Source organism: Arachis hypogaea, chromosome 13 (assembly GCF_003086295.3).
Source record: "Arachis hypogaea cultivar Tifrunner chromosome 13, arahy.Tifrunner.gnm2.J5K5, whole genome shotgun sequence".
Lineage (NCBI taxonomy): Eukaryota > Viridiplantae > Streptophyta > Magnoliopsida > Fabales > Fabaceae > Arachis > Arachis hypogaea.
Window position 1 is genome coordinate 56,830,864 of NC_092048.1, and position 21,593 is coordinate 56,852,456.

At 29.3% G+C, this 21,593-nt stretch overlaps 1 protein-coding gene across 1 annotated transcript; it reads left to right on the forward strand.

The window, feature by feature from the left end:
• The first annotated feature begins 1,557 nt into the window (after positions 1 to 1,557).
• On the forward strand, positions 1,558 to 15,415 carry LOC112738412 (guanosine deaminase). The gene is made up of 5 exons (XM_025788862.3): positions 1,558 to 1,813; positions 2,744 to 2,803; positions 4,287 to 4,477; positions 6,277 to 6,381; positions 15,077 to 15,415. The coding sequence occupies exons 1-5, from the start codon at positions 1,786 to 1,788 to the stop codon at positions 15,263 to 15,265; spliced, it is 573 nt and encodes a 190-aa protein (XP_025644647.1). The 5' UTR covers positions 1,558 to 1,785; the 3' UTR covers positions 15,266 to 15,415.
• Positions 15,416 to 21,593: the final 6,178 nt, after the last annotated feature.

Below are 21,593 nucleotides of genomic sequence, written 5' to 3' on the forward strand. Positions count from 1 at the left end.
ATTTTTTTTTAAATTTTACAGTTGTCCAGGATAATGACAGACTTGTTGGTTTAAAGTAATTTATAATATTTTTTTCTATTTCAAGATAGATAATAAAAATTTTACTGAGAGAAGATAGGATATAATCTATACTTATCTTTTATGCATAAACACCATTATATATCATTACTCATGATTCTTACAAAAAAAGAAAGTAAGCTAGAGACAGAAAAAGATACACAACAACATTCATCGATACTATTTTATCACTCAATCTTCCAAATTAAAAATAAAATCAAGCACATAAAAAATATAATTTAAAATTGAGAAGACTCAACATGTGAAAAGTTATAATAAATTAACTTGCATGGAATAAAAATGATAAAATTTATAATAAAAAATTATAAAAACGTAAATAAATAGGAAATAAATTAAAAATAGAAGAGATAGAGTATAATAATAAATAATATTTTATAGTTTATAAAAAAATCAAAGAGTAAAAATAATGTATTATAGGAGAAAAAAAGATTATCAAATAGAAGAATAATTGGTAAAAAAATAAGATTCTTTTCTAACATATATGACCTTTTACAGTGAATAAGTTATGAAATATAGAAATAGATAAAAAAAAAAAAGAAAAAATAAAATTGTGTATTTTTGATAAATTGATGAAATATTCACGACTATATAATTAATGGTGGACATATAACTATTAGATAACAAATTGCGAAAAAATAGTAATAAAAATATTAAATTTAATATTAAAATAAAAATTGTAAACCATGAATAAAAATATAAAATTTAAAATCAAAATATTTAAGATTAAGGAGAGAAATGAAGAGGAATTTTTTAGTAAATGACTCAAACATTTATTAACGTGACAACAAATTGAATCAAATAACATATATTTGAATTAATTAAATTAAATAATTAATATAATAAATTAATTATAATTGTTTGATTCAATAAAATAAAATAAATAAATATCTCTTAATTGACCTAAAATTATTTGGATGAATTTAGATGTTAAAATTATTTGGATGTAGAATATCTCTTAATCAAAATACATAAGGCAAAACAATAATATAAATTAAAACAAAAAGTCAATTTATTTATTCTAATCAAATCAAATAATTAATATAATTAATTAATTATAATTAATGTCGTCAAAAATATTAAATAATTTGATATTTATTTCTATCAAATCAAATAAATGATTAATTATAACACTTTTAAAAATATTAATCAAAATACATAAAATAAAAAATTAATACAAATTAAAATAAAATTAATTTATTTGTTAAAATCAAATCAAATAATTTAATATTTATCTCAATCAAATTAAATAAAATAAATTAAAAAATACTTTTAAAAATATGTCACATTAATTATATTATTAATTAAAAAAACGATTTTAATAATATATAATATATAATGGATTAGATGACTGCTTTTTAATAAGTAGTCAAAATTAACTAATTGCTCTTTTGATGTGGTAATACACAATTTATTATTTATTATTTCTGGAAAATTTTGACCGCGCATATATAAAAATTAAGTTTTAAAAAAATAATTTTTATTTACTTTCACTGTAGTAGGAGGGGACCATATTCTACAATAATCATGGCGGATCTCATTTTCTCTCTCTTCTGTGCCGGATTCTTGGATTGTTCTTCTTGATCATCGCCATCATCAATCTTACTATATATATAGCCTTTCAAGGTCCAATGATTTTTCCATTTCATATCCAACACAACAAGGCTTTCCAATTATCTTATCCAATTGCTCTTTTGATTCGTTACTGGGATGAAGACTGTTATGGAAGAAATTAATGGTATGCACTTATCTATGATAGTTGTCATTTTCCTGTTAATTGTTAAACATTCACTTTTTTTTTTTTTCTTTCTTCCTTGAAATTCCATAACTCATCACTTTTCTCTAATTTTGCTTCCATCTATGATCTTTTTTATTTTTCGTGGATTCTTTGGGTATTTAAATTTTCTTGTTTAAGTATACATATTAGTTTGTTTTCAAATAATAATCAATATTATTAGGATTCCTTGGCATGACGTGTATGAGTATTAAGCATGATAAACTATAATCGTTTTGGTCTTAAAAAAGTGTCCTGTTTTAATTTTATTCACTTACCAACCAAGAAACATGGTTAGAATAAATGAATGAGAGAGATATTGATAGAATAGTAAAAGAGAGAAAACAAGTGAGAAAATTAATTAAAAAACGCAATTTAACCATTTATAGCTTTTTTGAAATAATTTCTTTTATTTTTGTGATTATTAAAAAGTAATGAGCTAAACAATTATATATACGACGTTTTAATTTTTCATTCCAAGCAATTTTTTTGGTATAAGCTAGAGAAGAATTATACCCAATTAACTTTTAAAGCGTAAAATTTGCCTCACTATTTTAATAAAACGTATATTACATTATAATCGTAATAATTGTAATTATATTATGATATGTTTAATCATAATGTTACACTCTAAATTGCCTCAATATTTTGTTTCTTTTTTATATATTACTCTATATCATGGTATAAATTGTTTTTATTATATTATATTTGCAAATTGTAAGCCATACACCCAAAAGGCCAAAAAGCTTCTTCAACTTGCATAAAATGTGACATGTATAACTAAGCCGCCTTAATAATATACCAATCCAATTTTGTTGGCATTTTTTTTCTTTTTTTACTCTTTCTTCTTTTTTCTTTCTTTCTTTTTTTTTTTTTTAAAAAAAATCATTACAGTTATAAAAGCTAAGGATGGAACTGTTGCTGTAGCTTCTGCATTTGCTGGCCACAAAGAAGGTAATGCCTCTAATCTAACCTTTCTTGTTTGGTAGAAAGTATCAATGCAAAATTGTTTCAAGATATATATACTATTGGATCGTTTTAGTGTGTATATATGATACATTAAGCATATATAACTTTGTGGGCGGTATTTTAAAACATGTTGCTAAAATTATAGTAATATTTTTTAATTATTTCATAATTTTTTTAATTTAAAAAGTAAAAAAATAAAAAAAATGTGACATTAATATTAACAACATTTATATAATTAACACATCTATAAAAATATTTTCATCTTATAATCTATTATATATATAATAAAACAAAAATTTATGTGTCTTTATCTATTAGTTTAACATTTACAATAAGTGGTATGTTATAAAAAAGATCAACAAAAAGTAAAACTAAAAAGAAAGAAAAATGTTTATATACAATTAATCTTTAAATTCGAAAAAGACTCTTGAATAAAGAATGTAACATATCATAGATATAATTATTTATGTATTTTATTTTATCAATTTAAACTTTTAATATAAATAATTTCATAATAGAATTAGGGGTGTGCATGGGTCGGGTGAAACCAAGTCTGATGTGACCCAGACCCGACCCGAAATATATACCGGATCTATTTATTAGACCCGAACCCGACCCTAGATCCGATGAAACCTATACACTTTCGGGCCACGATTATACCGAGTAAAAATCGAGTAAAAATCGGGCCGTTAATATTACATTACTTGATACCTTCTTATAAGTTAGCATGTGAAAATATCCAAATTTCCAAGATTCTAACCATTATTTGACATGATAAAATTTACTTAGAAAAATATAATAAGAACCAACTCTTCTCTAAAATTAAAGTATAACCATAATCAATACTAATATTGTCTAATAACACCAAATATTTAAATCAATACAAATAACACAATATTATACATTAGTCTAAAATCTTATGTATTTTAAACATAAAACATTAACTTATAGTCTTATAATAACTAATAACACAAAATATTAAGGTTTACAATACTTAAATTCCACATAAGAATAGCCATCATTCATCACTAATAACACAAAATATTAATTGTATATGATGAGCGGGCCACCGGGTCGAATTTGGGTAACCCGAACCATGGCTCAGACCCGACCCGAAATAATGACCGGGTCTATTTTTGAGACTCTTACCCGATTTTAAACCCGGTAAAATCACACCAAAATAGATTTTAAAGTGTTTAAGACCGGGACGAGTCTTCGAATCGGGTCGGGCCATATACACCCTAAATAAAACTAAGCATAATTATATTTTAGTTGAAATAGTAGTGATACTTTTAATTATATTTTAATGTGTGTTGTTATTAATAATAGAGTTATAGTGTCTACAAGTTTGTGTTGCATACAAAATAATAATATAATAATATTGCACATTTGCATTAGCACCTAATTAATTACTTTGCTTGCGATGTTGACATTGATGAATATTATATATTATTATTGTTACTATTAGCAATAAAGGACAGAGACCACAAATTTTTAAGGAAAGCCATTGAAGAAGCATATAAAGGTGTTGAATGTGAAGATGGAGGCCCTTTTGGTGCTATTATTGTTTGTAATGATGAAATTGTTGCTGCTTCTCACAACATGGTTTTAAGGAACACTGATCCAACTGCTCATGCAGAAGTAACTGTAATAAGAGAGGTTAGATTATTATACACTTTTAGTGGATACATTAATTTGTTTGTTCAAACCAATATTTATTTGAAAATGGACGGACTAACTATGAAAAGGCTCTCAACAATGAGTATATATTTGGTAGTTGGTTGTTGTGAGTACAAAAATTATAACTGACTTAAAGAAAAGTTGAAACATTGAAAAAAGTGTGAAGTGCTCGTTTAGCTCATTATTTTTTTGGCTTAATTGGGCTGAATCTATTTAGCTTAAAGTTTAAATAGGTCTGATTTTAAAAATAAAAAATTTCGCTAATTTTAATCGGATAAATGGACTAACCCATATGTTTGATCCATTTTAACGATCTTATTATTCGAAAAGGTACATGTATTCTATCTTATCACAAATTAATACTTCAACTTCATTCTAGATTCCAAAATATTGCAAGTATGGTTCCAAATAGAATATTTTTAGAATTTTAAATTTGACATCAATAGAAAATAAGTAAATAACTCTATTTTCAAATTTTACTCCACATTAAAGATTATTAATGAAATAAAATCAGTTAGAAGTGCAACCTCACATAAGTCGGGGGCAATGCCCCTCACTTTAACTTTTTTTCATAAATTATATATAAATTTTAGTTTAGCTCTTTCTAATACTTTTATTTTAATCTTTTGCATTGTAAAATCAATTTTTGGTTCTTCTCTAAAATTTAACTTAGATCTATCTTTGAGATAAGTTTTAGTATAGAGAAACGATTTTATTTTAATAAAAAATTAATTAAATTTTACTACATTATATAAAGTTTAAATTGAATTAAAATCAAATATTAAAATGACAAATCTCATATTTAATCTTAAATTATTATTATTATTATTATTATTATTATTATTATTATTATTATTATTATTATTATGACATATAATTTTATAAATATTAATATGATAAAATAAAATGCTACTGAAATCGAACATTAAGTATGCTCTAATCATCTATTCTTGATCCATAACGTCGCCACTAATAATATCTTATAGATTGAGTAGAGTCCTAATAGAAAATGGCTGAAATTATGCCATTTTTTTTTTACCTTTCTTTGAAATTATTACATATGACAATGAAGGATATCATTTTCTTTTATTTTTATTTTATATAATAACATATTATTATGCGAATTTTTTTATTTTTTTAATACCATAAGCATAGTATCCATGATTATGACTTACCAATCTTATATGCATGCGGTATGCCTCAGGGGAGTTGTTCTGTTTTAAAGTCTCAATATTATCTTGTGAAAGGAAAAAAAAATCTTAATAATATCAATATGACTAGAATGAACATGGAATAGGGATTGCAGTAAAGAACTCACTACTACAATGTTACCTCACTTTTATGAGCTACAGATTCATGATTAATTAGACAATAAATTGACACCAAGGAGTCAAAGACCACTTTATTCGAATTTATTAATAACACTTTTAATTTTGCGGAGAAAATTTACAGAAATAAATAAAGAGTTTAATTTTAATACACTAACAGTGTAAAATATTTTATACTATTGTATAATTATAAATAATTTTTTGGATGACTATTCACGTGATTAATATAAAATAGTTATTTTTACTAATATAATATTATATGATTAAATATACGTATAAAACAGTTTTACATTGACAATGCATCAAAATTAAATTCATAAACAAAATGACAATTAATTGCAATAATCAGAGGGTCCATCTTAATGCTTTTTGTGCAGAAAACTTAATTTGTTTTAAGTTATGAATTTTTGGGTGAAATTTATTGACGTAATTAATTATTTGATTTTACAGGCCTGTAGAAAACTTAAGCAGATAGAACTTTCAGAGTGTGAAATTTATGCTTCTTGTGAACCGTGTCCCATGTGCTTTGGTGCAATCCACCTTTCAAGAGTTAAGGTTAGAAGTAAAATATGGGCCTTATAGTGTACAGATGTGGGTGTACAGATTTTTGTCTTTTTGTGGCTCAAAAGTGTACCACTAAAAGTGTTGCTTAAAGAAAAAGTGTTACCCTTAATCGTTAACTTGGCTCTGATACCAATTTTGCAATCATTTTTACTATATGATACCATTATTTTGCAATCATTTTTACTATATGATACCATTTTTTTCATTTTTATAGTTTTCAATCTTGTTTTAGTTTATAATATTCTTTTTTGCATGGATTATTGTATATAAAATCTTTTATCTGTTTGTCTTTTTCTTTAATATAATTTCTTAAAAAAACTTCTTTTATTTCTACACTTTCTGTTGTTTCTAAATACCTTCTTAATTTTTCAACTTCATTTTCCATTTTTTCTTTCAACAGCTTTAATTCTTTTAAGTCATAATATGGTTTTCCAGGCATTTAAAAATTTTTAAGTTTAATTCCAACTTGTTTATATTTATTCGTATTTCTATCCTTTTTATTATAAGGTCATCAATTTCGATCTGAAGGTTATTTAATTCCCTTTTATACTCTCTTATTTTACTTTTTAATTTTTCTGCCCTTTTTCTTTTTATTTTATTTTCTGGTTTTTCAATCTTTTTATGCTTCATTATTTATTTTAAAATTTCTGCAAACTCTATCATTGATTCATCACTATTTTCTAGAGATTCTATTAATTTTTCTAGCTCTTCAACTTCTCTTTTTAACTTGTCATAGATTATTTTTAGAGTTTCAAATGCTCTTTGATTTATTTCAGAAAACTGTAAATAATTCAAACGATTTTCTCTTTCAAAGAGCTCTTGTTTCTTGTCTTGATAAGTTACATATATTTCTTCTTTATTTATTGTCATAATTTAGTGTTTAGGGTTTCATTTAATTTTTCGACCTTTTTTGTTAATTCTTTTATTTCAGAATTTTCTTCTTTAATCTTCAACTTAGATAGACTTAAAGGGCTATTAATTTTAGATTCTCTTATTTGAAAATTCGATGAAACTAATTTTCCTGACGGTTCTTTTAATAATAGAACTGGGTTTTCAATAGCTTTATATTTTGGTATTTCTGTTTTTACAATTTTCTGAAATAATTCATCGACATAAATTCTTTTTCTGTTTTTAAATATTATACTATGATGGCTATTTGTTAAAGCATAATTTATTGCATATGTAATTGAAAATGGTTCATCATCTTGTTCCATTAGATTCTTTCTGTGAAATTTATAAGCCAGACTTATAGATCTTCCAAGATTTTCAGTTGATAAAGGTATAGCATATTCCAGATGGGCATTAAATTTAACATTTACGTTTGCCAAGTTTCCATGAACAATTCCAATTATTTGATCTATTGGGTCATCAGTAATTCTTTTGTCATAGATTGCTAAGCTTATTGGTGAATTAATTCCTTTCATATATGTAGATTTGATTAAGACTTGTATAGTACTAATATGAATCCATCCAATTTTAGATCTTTTTTGTTGATCCTTAATTTTCTCAATCTGTTTACTTAATTCTTCATCATTTATCAAAGCTATTTCAAGTTCTCCATTGGCAGATTTTATCTTTATAGGGGCTTCAAGTTGAATTTTTCCATAGTATATTATATTTTTTCTATTAAAAACTTCTTTTAAAAGGTTTTGTTTATTAAAATTTTCGTTTGATTTGAGATTTAATTCTGTTTTTAAAACAGCCTGTTTTTCATTATCTAATAAAGCAGTTAATCTATAATAATCAGATTCTTCTGTTAATTCTAAACTTTCTAAATAATTCATAATTGAAAGACTAGAATGAATATGTACCTTTCTGGAGAAAAACTTCCTTTATTTAATATATTTTACATAAAGTGTTTTTATCTCCAGAGGGGAGATTGTAAATACTAATTCCAGAGGGGAGTTTAGAACTATTTTTCCCTAATGGGAATTCTTCTTCAGACCATAGAATCGCCTCGGCAGCTTCCTCCTTGCTCTCCTAGCATTTGAGTACTCTTTGCCTCCTGCTTTCTATTTTCTGATGCCTTCTACAATTGCCTAAGCAACCTATTTATAATGGTTGGGTCTGATGGACAATTCCCATCCTTACCCTTCTTATGACGTCATTGCTTACGTCATTGTTTATTATCTTGCACCAGCTACATTGTTGGTGCTCTATGACCTAAGCGCTTACGTCACTATGCAATAATGTTGAGAGATGCTTCAGATGTGCTGTCTTCCTCTTTCATTATGTGTCCTTCAGATGCGTTGTCTTCTTCCTTTATCATGTGGGTTGATTCCGTTTTATTATTGCTTTCTTCAGATAACTCTGAGACGCATAGCTGGCACTTGTGGTCTTCTCTGTCTTTTATCAGATAGCAGATATTCCTCTTTATCCCTTCAGGGAGCTTTTCTAAGAGTCCAGATAAGTTGTAGAATGCTGATTCAAATTCCACTAAGAGTCTCATCTCTCTTTCTTCAATTTCATTCCTTTTACTAGACACAAGCAAAGTATTTCTGCTTTTATAATTAATTCTTGTGTGAGATTCCCTTGTTATCTTTTGAGTTCTTTCGAAGACCCTTGCTAGTGTGCTGGCTAGCCTTCCTTCATGACTGTAGATTGTTAAATCTTGAACTTGATCAATTGGTTGAAAATTTCCTGGGAAGACGGACATGAATATTACTTGGTGTGCTGGAACCAAGCATTCTTCTTCTTCATTAAAAATAGGTTGACTGTTCGTAAATTTTAGGGATATATCCCTTGGATTTACGTTGTCAATCATATTTTTAAATCTCTTCACTGCATCAACGAATCCTGCAGGAAACTCACTAATAATTTTTAGATCATTAAAAATTAAAATTGTATCAATTAATCCATACTGGAAAAACTGATAGGTGTCCGATGGGGATGCATCTGGAAATATAACCAGCTTTGTTAGCTGTTCTTTGGCAATAGGATAATATCCCAAAATTGCTCTTTTTTCTTCAGTCCAGTTCAGGACTATATTAAGGGTTTCTCTGAGATTTGATCTACAGACCCTTTTCTTTTCTTTGATTTCAGCTCTTGTAGGAATGTTTCTTATTATCCCTGTTCTCTGGGTTTGAATTGGAGCTTTATCTGCTCTTTTTAGGGTTTGCTCTGGATGAAGAGCTTCATATTCCCTGAAAGATTCCTTTGCTTCTTCCAGTGTTAAAAACCCTCCTTTATGAATTATCCTTGATTGATGTGTAAATGGTGCTGCTTTTTCCCAGGCATCATATACTCCTTTCATGGGGCCATTATAAATTACATAATATTTTTTATCTTGGGTAGATTTTTTGATAATTTCAGCAATTGTTTTATTTTCTGGAATTTTTTCTTCACCTGATTTGTCCACCACGCTTAGCTGGCTGAGCTCTGATGGTTTTGGTTGTTGTGTTGATTTCATTGCTTCGATGGCCTTCTTGAGGGATTGGATCTGTGTCCTTATTTGCTGACAATGCTTGCATTTTTCGAGTTCTTGTTCGTATTTCTGAATTTCTTGATCTAATGCGTTGTAGACGAACTCCATTCTCTTGTTAATGTATCTGCAATAACATTTTTGTCACCCTTAATATATTCAATTTTTATTGGATATTGTAACAAAAATAATTGCCATCTTACCAATCGTCCATGATTATAATCAACTTTTAAATTATATCGTATGAAACCTGTTAGGTAGCTTGAATCTGTCCTTAATGTAAATTCTCTGGGTAGTAAATCAATTTTCCATTTCTTAAGAGATTTAATTGCTGCTAGAGTTTCCTTTTCATGAGTGGTATATCTCTGTTCTGTTGGAGTAAAAGTCCCTGAAATATACCTGCAAAGTAATTCCTTTGGGAAATTTTTAGAATCTAGTGATTCTTTTCCTTGCTCCAAACTTTTTATAGCTTTCTTAGCTTTTAGACATCCTGACCAGGTTATGTCTGAAGCATCTGTTTCTACTATTAAGTAGTCATTTTTAGTCATTTTCTTCTGGAATATAAAATTCTGGAAGTTTTTCACATAATTCTTTAATCTTTTGAATTTGCATACTATCTTTTTCATCCCATTTCCATTCTTTTTTAGTACTTATTTTTGGAAATAAGCTTTTAGTGTATTCTGTTATATTCTTTAAGAATCCTTGATCAGAAATATAATTTATACACCCTAAAAATCTTTGTAATTGTTTTCTATCTTCTATTTTATTTGGAAATAAATTTACCTTTTCTAGGACATTTGGCTGAAGTTTTAGCTTTCCTTGAGTGGATAGAATTAATCCAAGAAACTCTATTTCTTGTTTTGCTAATCTTGCTTTCTTTTTGCTAAGAACTAATCCTTTTTCTTTACATCTTTCTAAAACTATTAATAATTTTTGAAGATGATCTTCTCTATCCTGTTTTGTAAAAATTAGTATATCATCAATATACACTAAAACAAATTCATTTAACTCTTTTAGATTTTCTTCCATAAATCTTTGATAAATACCTGGAGCTTGTTTTAATCCGAATGGCAATACATTCCATTCATAGAGCAACACACTTGTTGATTCTTTTGTTGGACAAGTAAAAGCAGTTAATTTCTTTGTTTCTTCGTCTAAACGAAGTTGCCAATATCCTGATTTTGCATCAAGAGATGAAAACCAAGTTGCTCCTTTGATTTTTTCTAAAATAGAATCTTTTCTTGGAAGTTTATGAGCATCACCAATAGTTGCTTCATTCATCTTCTTATAGTTAATAACCATTCTTCGTTTTCCCCTTTTAATTTCATGATTGTTTTCGACATAAAAGGCTGGAGCCGCATGAGGACTTTTACTTAATCTTATAATTCCTTTTTCCAAAAGATCTCTACATTCTAATGAAAACTCTTCTCTATCTCTTGCGGAATAAGAGATTTTATTTGGAACATTTATCTCTTTTGTCGGATCTTTTAATTTAATGCTTACTAATTCGTTATTTGTATTTTTAATATCTAAAGGATTTTCAGCACAAATTTCATCCAAAAGTTCTTCTATCTTTATTTCAAGATTATTTTTTGGGATATTTATTTGAAAGTATAAATTTAAATAACATGTCTCTAAAATAGAAAATATTTTAAATTTTAAGATCTTATCTATAGTAGTAGTCGGTATTTTTATACGTTTTGATTTTTGATTTATTGAAGAATCGTGTGGAGCTTTTAAAACTATATATGTTAGTTCTTGAATGAATGGATGATATAGCTTTAAAAAGTTATTTCCTATGATAAAATCCATTCCAGAATCTAACATGTATATAGATGGAACAATGAACCTATAATTTTGAATAAAAATTTCAACCATCTCTGCTTTTTGGTTAATTTTATGTATTGATTTGTCAGCTATTCTAACTCTTAATGGTTTCTTTAATTTTTTCCAATCAAGTTTTATATTTGAACTAGCAAAGCATTGTGTTGCTCCAGAATCTATGAAAGCATTTATATATTTTTCTGTTATTTTTATAGTAATAAATGTAGCATTATTACTCAGTCTCTGAGTCTGTTTCCGAGACATATTCAAAAATATAGTCTAAGTTATCATCAGATTCTTCTAAAGGTTCCATAAAACAAGACTTAGCAATTTCTATTTGTTTAGTAAGATCCTTTTTATCCTTCTTTTTCGGACATTCATTTGCATAGTGTCCTTCTTCTTGGCAATACCAACACTTACAATTTTCTTTTTTATTTGGGCAATAATCACTTTTTTGTCTCTTATTTTTATTGTTATTTCTTTTTCTAAAATACCTCTTTTTTCTCCAGTTTGGATAGTATTTTCTTTTTCTAAATTGATATTTTCTTTTTCTTTGAAAATTTTTATTAAGACCATATTTTTGAGGTATCTCTTCATTATCCTGACAGCAAATTCTAATTATATTTGCAAATCTTTTTTGAGTTACTTCTTGCATACAACGTTCTTTTATTTCCTCTCTTATTGCAGAGGTTGCTCCACCAAAATTATTTTCAATTGTTCCTCTATTTATTTCTCTTATAAATCTTCCCATAATAAATTCGTTAGCAGGATATGGAAGTTTTGTTATATACATACTAAGATAATGATTTTTATCTTCTTCTTTTAATTTATAATAATGTATTCTATATTCACATATATAAGACTCCACGTTACATAGATCATATATGTGAATGTTAGCTAAATGGTTTTTTGCTTCTTGATATTCTTTATTATAGACTTCTTGTTTATGATCTATAATATTTTTTCCAAAAAATTCTTTATATAGAATCATCATTATATATAATATCTTATCATAAGCTGTTATTTTTGTTGCTAATTCTTCTATTATTTGGTTTTCTATTGATGTCATATAATCTCTTATAGCTCCTTTAGTATGAAACCCTATGTAATTCCAAATATCTCTTCCAGATAATTCATTAAGTTTTGGATTAATAAAGGCTTCTAATAAGAAGGAATTCAACCAGTTTTCGAAAATTTCTTTTTCATTCGTTTTACAGTCTAAATCGAGCATTCTTTCTCCTTCCATTTCCTGGATTTTAGGAATGTATTTTGATGGTATTTTTGTATATTTTGAATCTTTATTTATAAACCCTTTTTTAAAAGCATAATTATCAAAACCTGTTTCCCATTTAAATTGAGATTGATTATCCTTAGATGTTCCAGCTTCATTTTTTACTTGTATTGGAATTGCTGGTTCTTCGTCACTTGAATAATCTAGGATGTGTTCTTCATTTTCTATATTTTCAGAATTTACTATTTCTTCTTCTATCTGAAATCCCTGTTCCATAATATTATTTTCTTGAGCCATTTTTAATTGTTTAAAAAGCATTGTAACTTCTTCTAATTTTTCTTCAATATTCATAATTTTAGTGGTGGTTTTACTTTTAAATCTGTTATGTTGATTATATTTTGAAATTTTTCTTCTTTTGGATTTTCTTTTTCCTTATTTCTTTGAAATTTTATGGATACTAGTATTTCTTCAAGCATATCTACTATAGAATTTAATTGTGGGTTAAAAGTATGGTAAAGATGTGGGGAATCATTTCCATGATAACATTTCTTAGAAATTTCGTGTGAAAAATAAGTTTTTTCAGATTTTTGAAGTCCTTCAATAAAGCTTATAGTAAAATAAAGATTTTGAGAAAAATCATTTTGTATTGATTTTAAGAATTCGGTGTCATTACAGTTAACATTAGTTAAAATCATTAATTTTTGATCTATTAATTTTGATAACTTAATTATTTCTTCTCTTAAATCTTCTAATTTACTTTTTTCCATTAGGTGACGCTTTTCTTTGTGAAGAGCTACGGTTTTAAGTGAAAAGTGTGGCTTTAGAAAGTGTGGTTTAAGTAAGCAAATCTTTAAATCTGTACAGATTTAGATCTGTACCATATAATTTTCTGTAAAATATATATACTCTGTTTTTTATTTTTATTTTTTTTAAATATTAAAAATAAAAAACATTAAAAATATTTTCAAATCAAACAGCCTTGAATTTTCGTTTTCCTCTCTTTGTTAATTATTCTGGTACATAATATTTGTCACCCTTATTGTTTGCACTGATTAAACAACCTAAATGTTTTATTGTTAATTGCGCATAACATTGCATGAATGATAAAAATAGAAATGATGATGGATATTGTAAATCGAAAAAAAAGTTACTTCACTTCAGTGAGTTTTGGACACCAGTTCTATTGAACCAGGCAGTGGCGGAGCTTTGTGTGGACAAGGGGCATCGTCACCCCAAAATTTTTGTAAAAATATTAGTAATTTTATTTAAAAAAAAAATAAAATTAGTTTGTTTGATTAAATTAATATACTTTTAACTTATGTATCTGAGTTTTATTTTTATCTTTATTATTCTTTCAACAACAAGTAACATATCTTTAACTCAATGTTACAAATTAAATATCATTATAAAATTAATACTAAATTATATTTAGCTTCTCATATAGTTTCATATATTATTTTATTTTTAGAATAATAAAAATTATAATATAACTAGTAGTAATATCAGTTATTAATAAAAAGTTATTATTTTATTTTTAAATCAACTTTACAAATTTAATGCCATTATAGTATAATACTATTTATATTAATAAATTTTGATATTTTTATTTTATTAGAAATTTAAGACTTTGTTTTGTTGTATTATATTATTTAATTTGTAATAAAAATAATAATAATTAATCTTGAGATTTTTGAGAGATAAATATTATCAAAAATAAAATTAATTTTTAAAATATTAAAAAATAATTTATAAGTTATAATTGATTTTATATAATTTAAATAAAAATAATTTTTTATGTGCAAAAACTAATTATTTTATGTAAAAATTGATTTTTTTAAATTAATTTTTTATTTAAAATCAAATTGACTTATTAACCTAAACAAAATTTTTTATTAATCAAAATCAGAATTATTTTTTATTAATCTTAATCATATATAATCTTACATATTAATAATAAATTTAAAAATAAAATAATTATATTTATAAATTTTATTTTAATATAAATACTATTATATAATTTTTTATTAAAATTTTTGGACCGTCAAAAAATTTTTTCAAGTTCCGCCACTGGAACCAGGATAATTAATATAAAATGATGTGACCTAAAAGTTATATCATCATATATATTAATAATGTGTGATACCCCATCAAAGTTGTTGCCATTTTTCACTAAATCAGTTATTATTATTTTTTATTTTTTCTTAATACAGAGGTTGGTATATGGGGCAAAAGCTGAGGCAGCAATTGCGATTGGGTTCGATGATTTCATTGCTGATGCACTGCGTGGTACTGGATTTTATCAGAAAGCGCAGTTAGAGATTAAAAAAGCTGATGGCAATGAGGCTATTGTTGCTGAGGAGGTTTTCGAGAAAACAAAGGAAAAATTTCGAATGTATTAAATAATAAATAACTCATAATATCAAATTATTTATGTGGAGAATAATATTTACTAAGTTTGAGGTGTAATAATAATAATGTACATGCAAATGTATCAAGTGTTGACACACTAATGAATTAAGATGATTAATAAAGTGCCTGTTTTTTCGACATGTGCCAGTAATGACTGAAATTGATAAAGAAGGTTGTTGAGTTTTTGGGCTCTCTTTTTATGTGAAAAAGGTTCAAATGCTAGTATCCAAGTCCTTGAATGTTGAGGTGAGTTAGGGTTGAGAAAGAGAGAGGCCATTTTGCAAGAGAACACCAAACACTAGAGAGAAAAGAAGAGAGAAAGTTATTTTCACACACACACAAAGCTGTCTCTGTAAATTGGTCGCTGCAGATTCGTTAATCGTTGGATCGAGCTCAAATTTGCACAGTGTGTTCTACACATCTTGTTTTTTTGTTTCACCATTTGGATCTTCGATTAGATGTCTGTAGCTGGAGATATTGACCATGCACAGCAGCTCTATTTTTGTAGTATTTTCATCTTCTTGTTCTTGTTTTGAAAGCTTTGAAACTTGGGTTGTTTGGCTTGTTGTATGCACATTTTGTGCAGTAATTTGTGACTCTCTTGTACCCTATTTTTCATCATAGTGAAGCTATTTCCTGGTCTTGGTGACTCGTAGTTTTTACTTCTCTCATTGAGGAGGTTTTCCACGTTAAAAATTTTGTTGTGTTAGCTTGTCTCGAATTTTTAGTTTATGTGATTTTTCCGCTGCTATTGGGTATTATTGTACTTGTGTTAATACTTGTTGTGAGTGGATATTGTTGCTCATCTAATTCTTGCAAGTGGGGAATTGTGTATTTTATTCCTATCAATTTGTATCAAAGCTCAGTTTTGGGTATTTGGTTATAATTTGCTTGAAAGATGGAGACAAATAATTCTACTAGAATGATAAGTTTGAATGACACTAATTATCATCTATGGAAGGGAAAAATGAAAGATTTGTTGTTTGTAAAAAATCTACATTTATCCGTATTTTCTATACAAAAACTAGAATCTAAAACAGATGAAGAATGGGAGTTTGAACATCAACAAGTTTGTGGTTTTATTAGGCAATGGGTGGATAATAATGTTTATAATCACATTACTAATGAGACTCATGCTAGGACTTTATGGAATCAAATTGAATCCTTGTATGCTTCCAAGTCTGGCAATAATAAATTGTATTTGTTGAATATGTTGATGAATTTGAGATACAAGGAGGGATCACAAGTATTAGATCACTTGAATAAATTTTAAGGGGTTCTTGATCAGTTGTCAAGCATGGGAATCAAGTTTGAAGATGAGGTTCAAGGATTGTAGTTGCTAAATACTCTACCAGATTATTGGGAGACACTTCGTATCTCTCTTACTAATTCTACTCCGAATGGTAAAGTGAGTATGTAACTTGTTAAAGGTGGCATTTTAAATGAAGAGATGAGAAGGAAGACACAGAATTCTTCGTCACACTCTGAATTGTTAGTCACTGAAACCAGGGGGAGAAATCAGAATAGAGTTCAAAAGGGTAGAGGTCAAAGCAAGAGAAAATCCAAGGGAAGATACAAGAATGTTGAGTGTCACTACTGTCACAAAATGAGTCACGTTAAAAAATATTGCTATCTTTGGAAAAAGAAAAACAAAGGTAAGCAAGAAAAGAAGGATGATAGTGGTAATGATCGTGTATCTTCTATTTCAGATGATCTTCTTACTGTTAATATTGCTGATTATAAGTACAAGGTCAATCTTGTTTCTGATGATGAGGTCAGCTGGGTAATTGATAGTGGTGCCTCAATACATGTTACACCAAAGAAGACGTTCTTCACTTCTTATACTTCAGGTAATTTTGGAGTATTTAAGATGGGTAATGATGGCTTGGCCAAGATTATTGGAGTAGGAGATGTTTGTCTTGAGACTAATATAGGAATGAAGCAGCTACTCAAAGATGTTAGACACGCTCTAGATGTTCGCTTGAATTTGGTTTCAGTTAAAAGGCTTGATAATGAAGGCTTTGTAAACACTTTCGGCTTTGAACAATGGAAGCTTACTAAAGGCAACTTAGTGGTGGCTCGAGAAAAAGGTACTTCAAATTTTTATGTGATGCATGCCATGATTGCAAAAGGTAGTGTGAATGCAATTGAAAGTAAAGAAGTTTGTAGCTTGTGGCATAGACGACTTGGTCATATTAGTGAAAAAGGACTTACTTATTTAGCTCGAAAGGATGCTCTTTCTGGTTTGAAGAATGCAGAGTTGGAGAAATATTCTCATTGCATGGCTGGCAAACAAAGAAGATTATCCTTCAAGAAGTATCAACCTTCAAGAAAATCATACTTCTTGGAATTGGTGCACTCTGATATTTGTGGTCCTTTGAATGTATGGTCTTTTAGCGGAGCTATTTACTTTATTACTTTTATTGATGATCATTCAAGAAAGCTTTGGACTTATGCTTTGAAAACAAAGAACCAAGCTTTGGAAAAGTTTAAACAATTCCAAGCTTTGGTTGAGAGGCAAACAGGTAAAAAGCTTAAATGTATTCGCACTGATAATGGTGGTGAGTATTGTGGACCATTCGATGAGTATTGCAAGCAGTAAGGTATTAGGCATGAAAAGACACCCCCTAAAACACCTCAGTTGAATGGTTTGGCAGAAAGAATGAATAGAACATTGATTGAAAAAGTTAGGTGTATGCTTACTGAAGCTAAGCTACCTAAAGTCTTTTGGGGTGAAGCACTACTTACAGCAGCTCATGTGATTAATCTGAGTCCTACAATTACTTTGGACAATGATGTTCCAGATCATATTTGGTCGGGCAAAGATGTCTCGTATGGTCACTTGAGAGTCTTTGGATGCGAAGTATTTGTTCATGTTCCAAAGGATGAGAGGTCCAAGTTGGATATGAAGACAAGGCAGTGCATTTTTATTGAATATGGTCAAGATGAGTTTGGTTATAGGCTTTATGATCCAGTTGAAAGAAGCTTGTAAGAAGCCGTGATGTAGAGTTTATTGAAGACCAGACCATTGAAGACATTGATAAGGCAGAGAAGAGTCAATCACAACAGAGCAGTGACTTGACTGATGTAGATCCAGTTCAGCCGCCTCCTTCGTCAGAACTAGCAGAGAATCAAGATCAGGAGCATATGCAGCAAAATGAGCCTTTGGTTCCTAATGACTAGGAGATGGGAGATCCGAGTGATGCTCCAGTTGATGCTGATGCTGATAATCAACCTGAGCTACTTGAAGATCCACCAAGTTTCCATCCTAGGAGGTCTACTAGAGAGCGACGACCTTCAACGAGGTATCCGTCTAATGAGTATGTAACATTTACTGATGGATATATGACCTCGACTGATGGAGCAAAACTTGAATGTTATGAGGAAGTTATGGAAGGTGACGACAATAAGAAATGGTTTGATGCAATACAAGATAAAATAAAATCCTTGTATGATAATCAAACATTTGAGCTTGTGAAGTTGCCAAAAGGAAAGAAAGCTTTGCAAAACAGGTGGTTTTATAGGTTGAAGCATGGAGAAAATTCTCAGTGTCCAAGGTACAAGGCTAGATTGGTAGTCAAGGGCTACAGGCAGAAAAAGGGAGTTGACTACAATGAAATCTTTTCACCGGTTATGAGAAGATCTTCTATTAGGACTATTTTGAGTTTGGCTGCAAGTCTTGATTTAGAGATAGAGCAGATGGATGTGAAAACTGCTTTCCTTCATGGCGATCTTAAGGATGAAATTTACATGGAACAACCTAAAGGTTTCATGGTAAAAGGCAAAGAGGATCATGTTTGCAAATTGAAGAAGAGCTTATATGGCTTGAAGCAAGCTCCAAGACAATGGTACAAGAAGTTCGAGTTTGTTATGGCAGAACAAGGCTACAAGAAGACTACTTCTGATCATTGTATATTTGTTAAGCAGTTTGCTAGTAATGATTTTATTATCCTTTTGATATATGTTGATGACATGCTTATTGTTGGTCAGAATGCTTCTAGGATTGATATGTTGAAGAAGCAACTTGCAATGTCATTTGCAATGAAGGACCTTGGGCCAGCAAAAGAGATTCTTGGTATAAGAATCAAGCGTGATAGAAAGGAGAAGAAACTTTGGTTGTCACAGGAGAAATACATAGAGACAATGTTGCACAGGTTTCAAATAGAGAAAGCAAAGGTCGTTAGTACTCCTCTTGCTACACACTTCAAATTGAGTTGCAAGCAAAGTCCATCAAGTGATGAAGAGAAGAAAGACATGGAAAAAAAGTTCCATATGCATCAGTCGTGAGTAGTTTAATATATGCTATGGTGTGCACAAGACCGGATATAGCTCATGTTGTTGGTTGTGTTAGCCGTTTTGTTTCAAACCTAGGAAGAGAGCATTAGAATGCTGTAAAATGGATAATCAGATATCTTTGTGGTACTTCTAACATGAAGTTGTATTATGGAAGTGATAAGCCTATTCTAGTTGGTTACACTGACTCAGACATTGCAGGAGATATTGACTCTAGAAGGTCCATTTTAGGCTTCTTGATTAACTTTGCGGGTGGAGCTGTGTCTTGGCAATCTAGATTGCAAAAATGTGTTGCTTTGTCTACTACCGAGGCCGAGTTTATTGCCATTACCGAAGCTTGCAAGGAGATGCTTTGGATGAAGAAATTCTTGAAGGAACTCGGGTTTACTCAAGAGAGGTATGTGTTGTTTTGTGATAGTCAAAGTGCTATACATCCTGGTAAAAACTCTACTTTTTATTCTCGATCCAAATATATTGATGTGAGGTATCATTGGATACGTGATGTTTTGGATGCTGAGTTATTGGAACTTGAAAAGATTCATACTGATGAGAATGGTTTTGATATGATGACCAAGGCATTACCAAGATGGAAGTTTGAAGTTTGTTGCTGCTTAATCGCCGGATTGGCGGTTACCTCCACATAGTCGTGAGGGGGAGATTTGTTGGGTTTTTGGGCTCCCTTCCTATGTGGAGAAAAATTCCAAATGCTAGTATCCAAGCCCATGAATAGTTGAAGTGGCTGAGGTGAGTTAGGGTTGAGAGAGAGAGAGGTCATTTTGCAAGAGAACACCAAACACTAGAGAGAAAAGATGAAAGAAAGTTATTTTCGCACATACACAAAGCTGTCTCTGTAAATTGGTCGCTGCACATTCGTTAACCGTTGGATCGAGCTCAAATTTGGACAGCGTGTTCTACACATTTGGTTCTTTGATTTCACCATCGGATCTTTAATTTGATGTCTGTAGCTAGAGATATTGGCTACACACAGTAGCTCTATTTTTGTGCCATTTTCATCTTCTTGTTCTTGTTTTGAAAGTTTTGAAGCTTGGGTTGTTTGGCTTGTTGTATGTGTAACACCCTACCACACAAAGCTTTACGCTTAAGTCGTAAAACAGAGGTGATGTGGTATTACGATCTCTAAAATAAAATAAGTACATATAATAGCAGAAGAGTTATAATATGCTAGGAGCCTTGAAGGATAGGGAAAATAAAAATCGCGAGATAAAAGCGCAACGCTCAAGGAACGAGTTAACTTGCATGCTAAGAAAACTGTAACTGTCAAACATAAGATAACAGAAGTAGGAATAGAGTGCCAAAGATACAAAATAACAAGCTCCTAACTCAGCCTGCGAAGTCAAGACTGGCCGGAGAATATTTACACATATATACATACATATCCAAAACCCAAAAGTACATACACACAATCCTGCCTCTCCATAAACCTCTAAGAGGATCAAAAAGGACAAGTTATGCGGAGAGAAAGCTAAGTACATATATATACATCACTGTACAACAAAACTATACAACAACACTATCCAGTAACCCCTCCGCTTTAAGAGTCCAGACGCCTAACGAGATGGCTCCCGACCTGCATCTGAAAAACAACAACATAGTATGGAATGAGAACCGGAGGTTCTCAGTATGGTAAAGGTGCCACACACATAATATATAAGGTCCTGGGAATGCCAGAGGCAATCCTAGAACGCCGACACTCAGATTGTAGAGCTTAAAGTATTAAACAGAAACCATAAAAGGTGGTTTACTAAGGATATTTAAACCTAACTTAACTTAACCTTAAATCTAAATCCCATTCTGCCATTCCTCCATACCTCCGACTCCATCATGCATTTTCACAGACAACTAAACAGACAAAGGCGAGCACAAGAAGGTTACAAGTACTGCAGATAACAAATATACATTTAACATGGCAAGTACATTTAGGCACACCCAGTTAATACACAAGCAAGTAATTCAAGTAATATGCATATGATGCATGCCTGTCCTATGGCTGATGAGGCTCATCTG

Bases quoted from the DNA above. Each gene is read 5' to 3' on its own strand.
- LOC112738412 (XM_025788862.3), top strand. From the start codon at position 1,786: ATGAAGACTGTTATGGAAGAAATTAATG. The intron at 4,478-6,276 runs GTTAGATTATTA...TTGATTTTACAG, and splicing joins AAGTAACTGTAATAAGAGAG to GCCTGTAGAAAACTTAAGCA. The intron at 6,382-15,076 runs GTTAGAAGTAAA...TTCTTAATACAG, and splicing joins TCCACCTTTCAAGAGTTAAG to AGGTTGGTATATGGGGCAAA.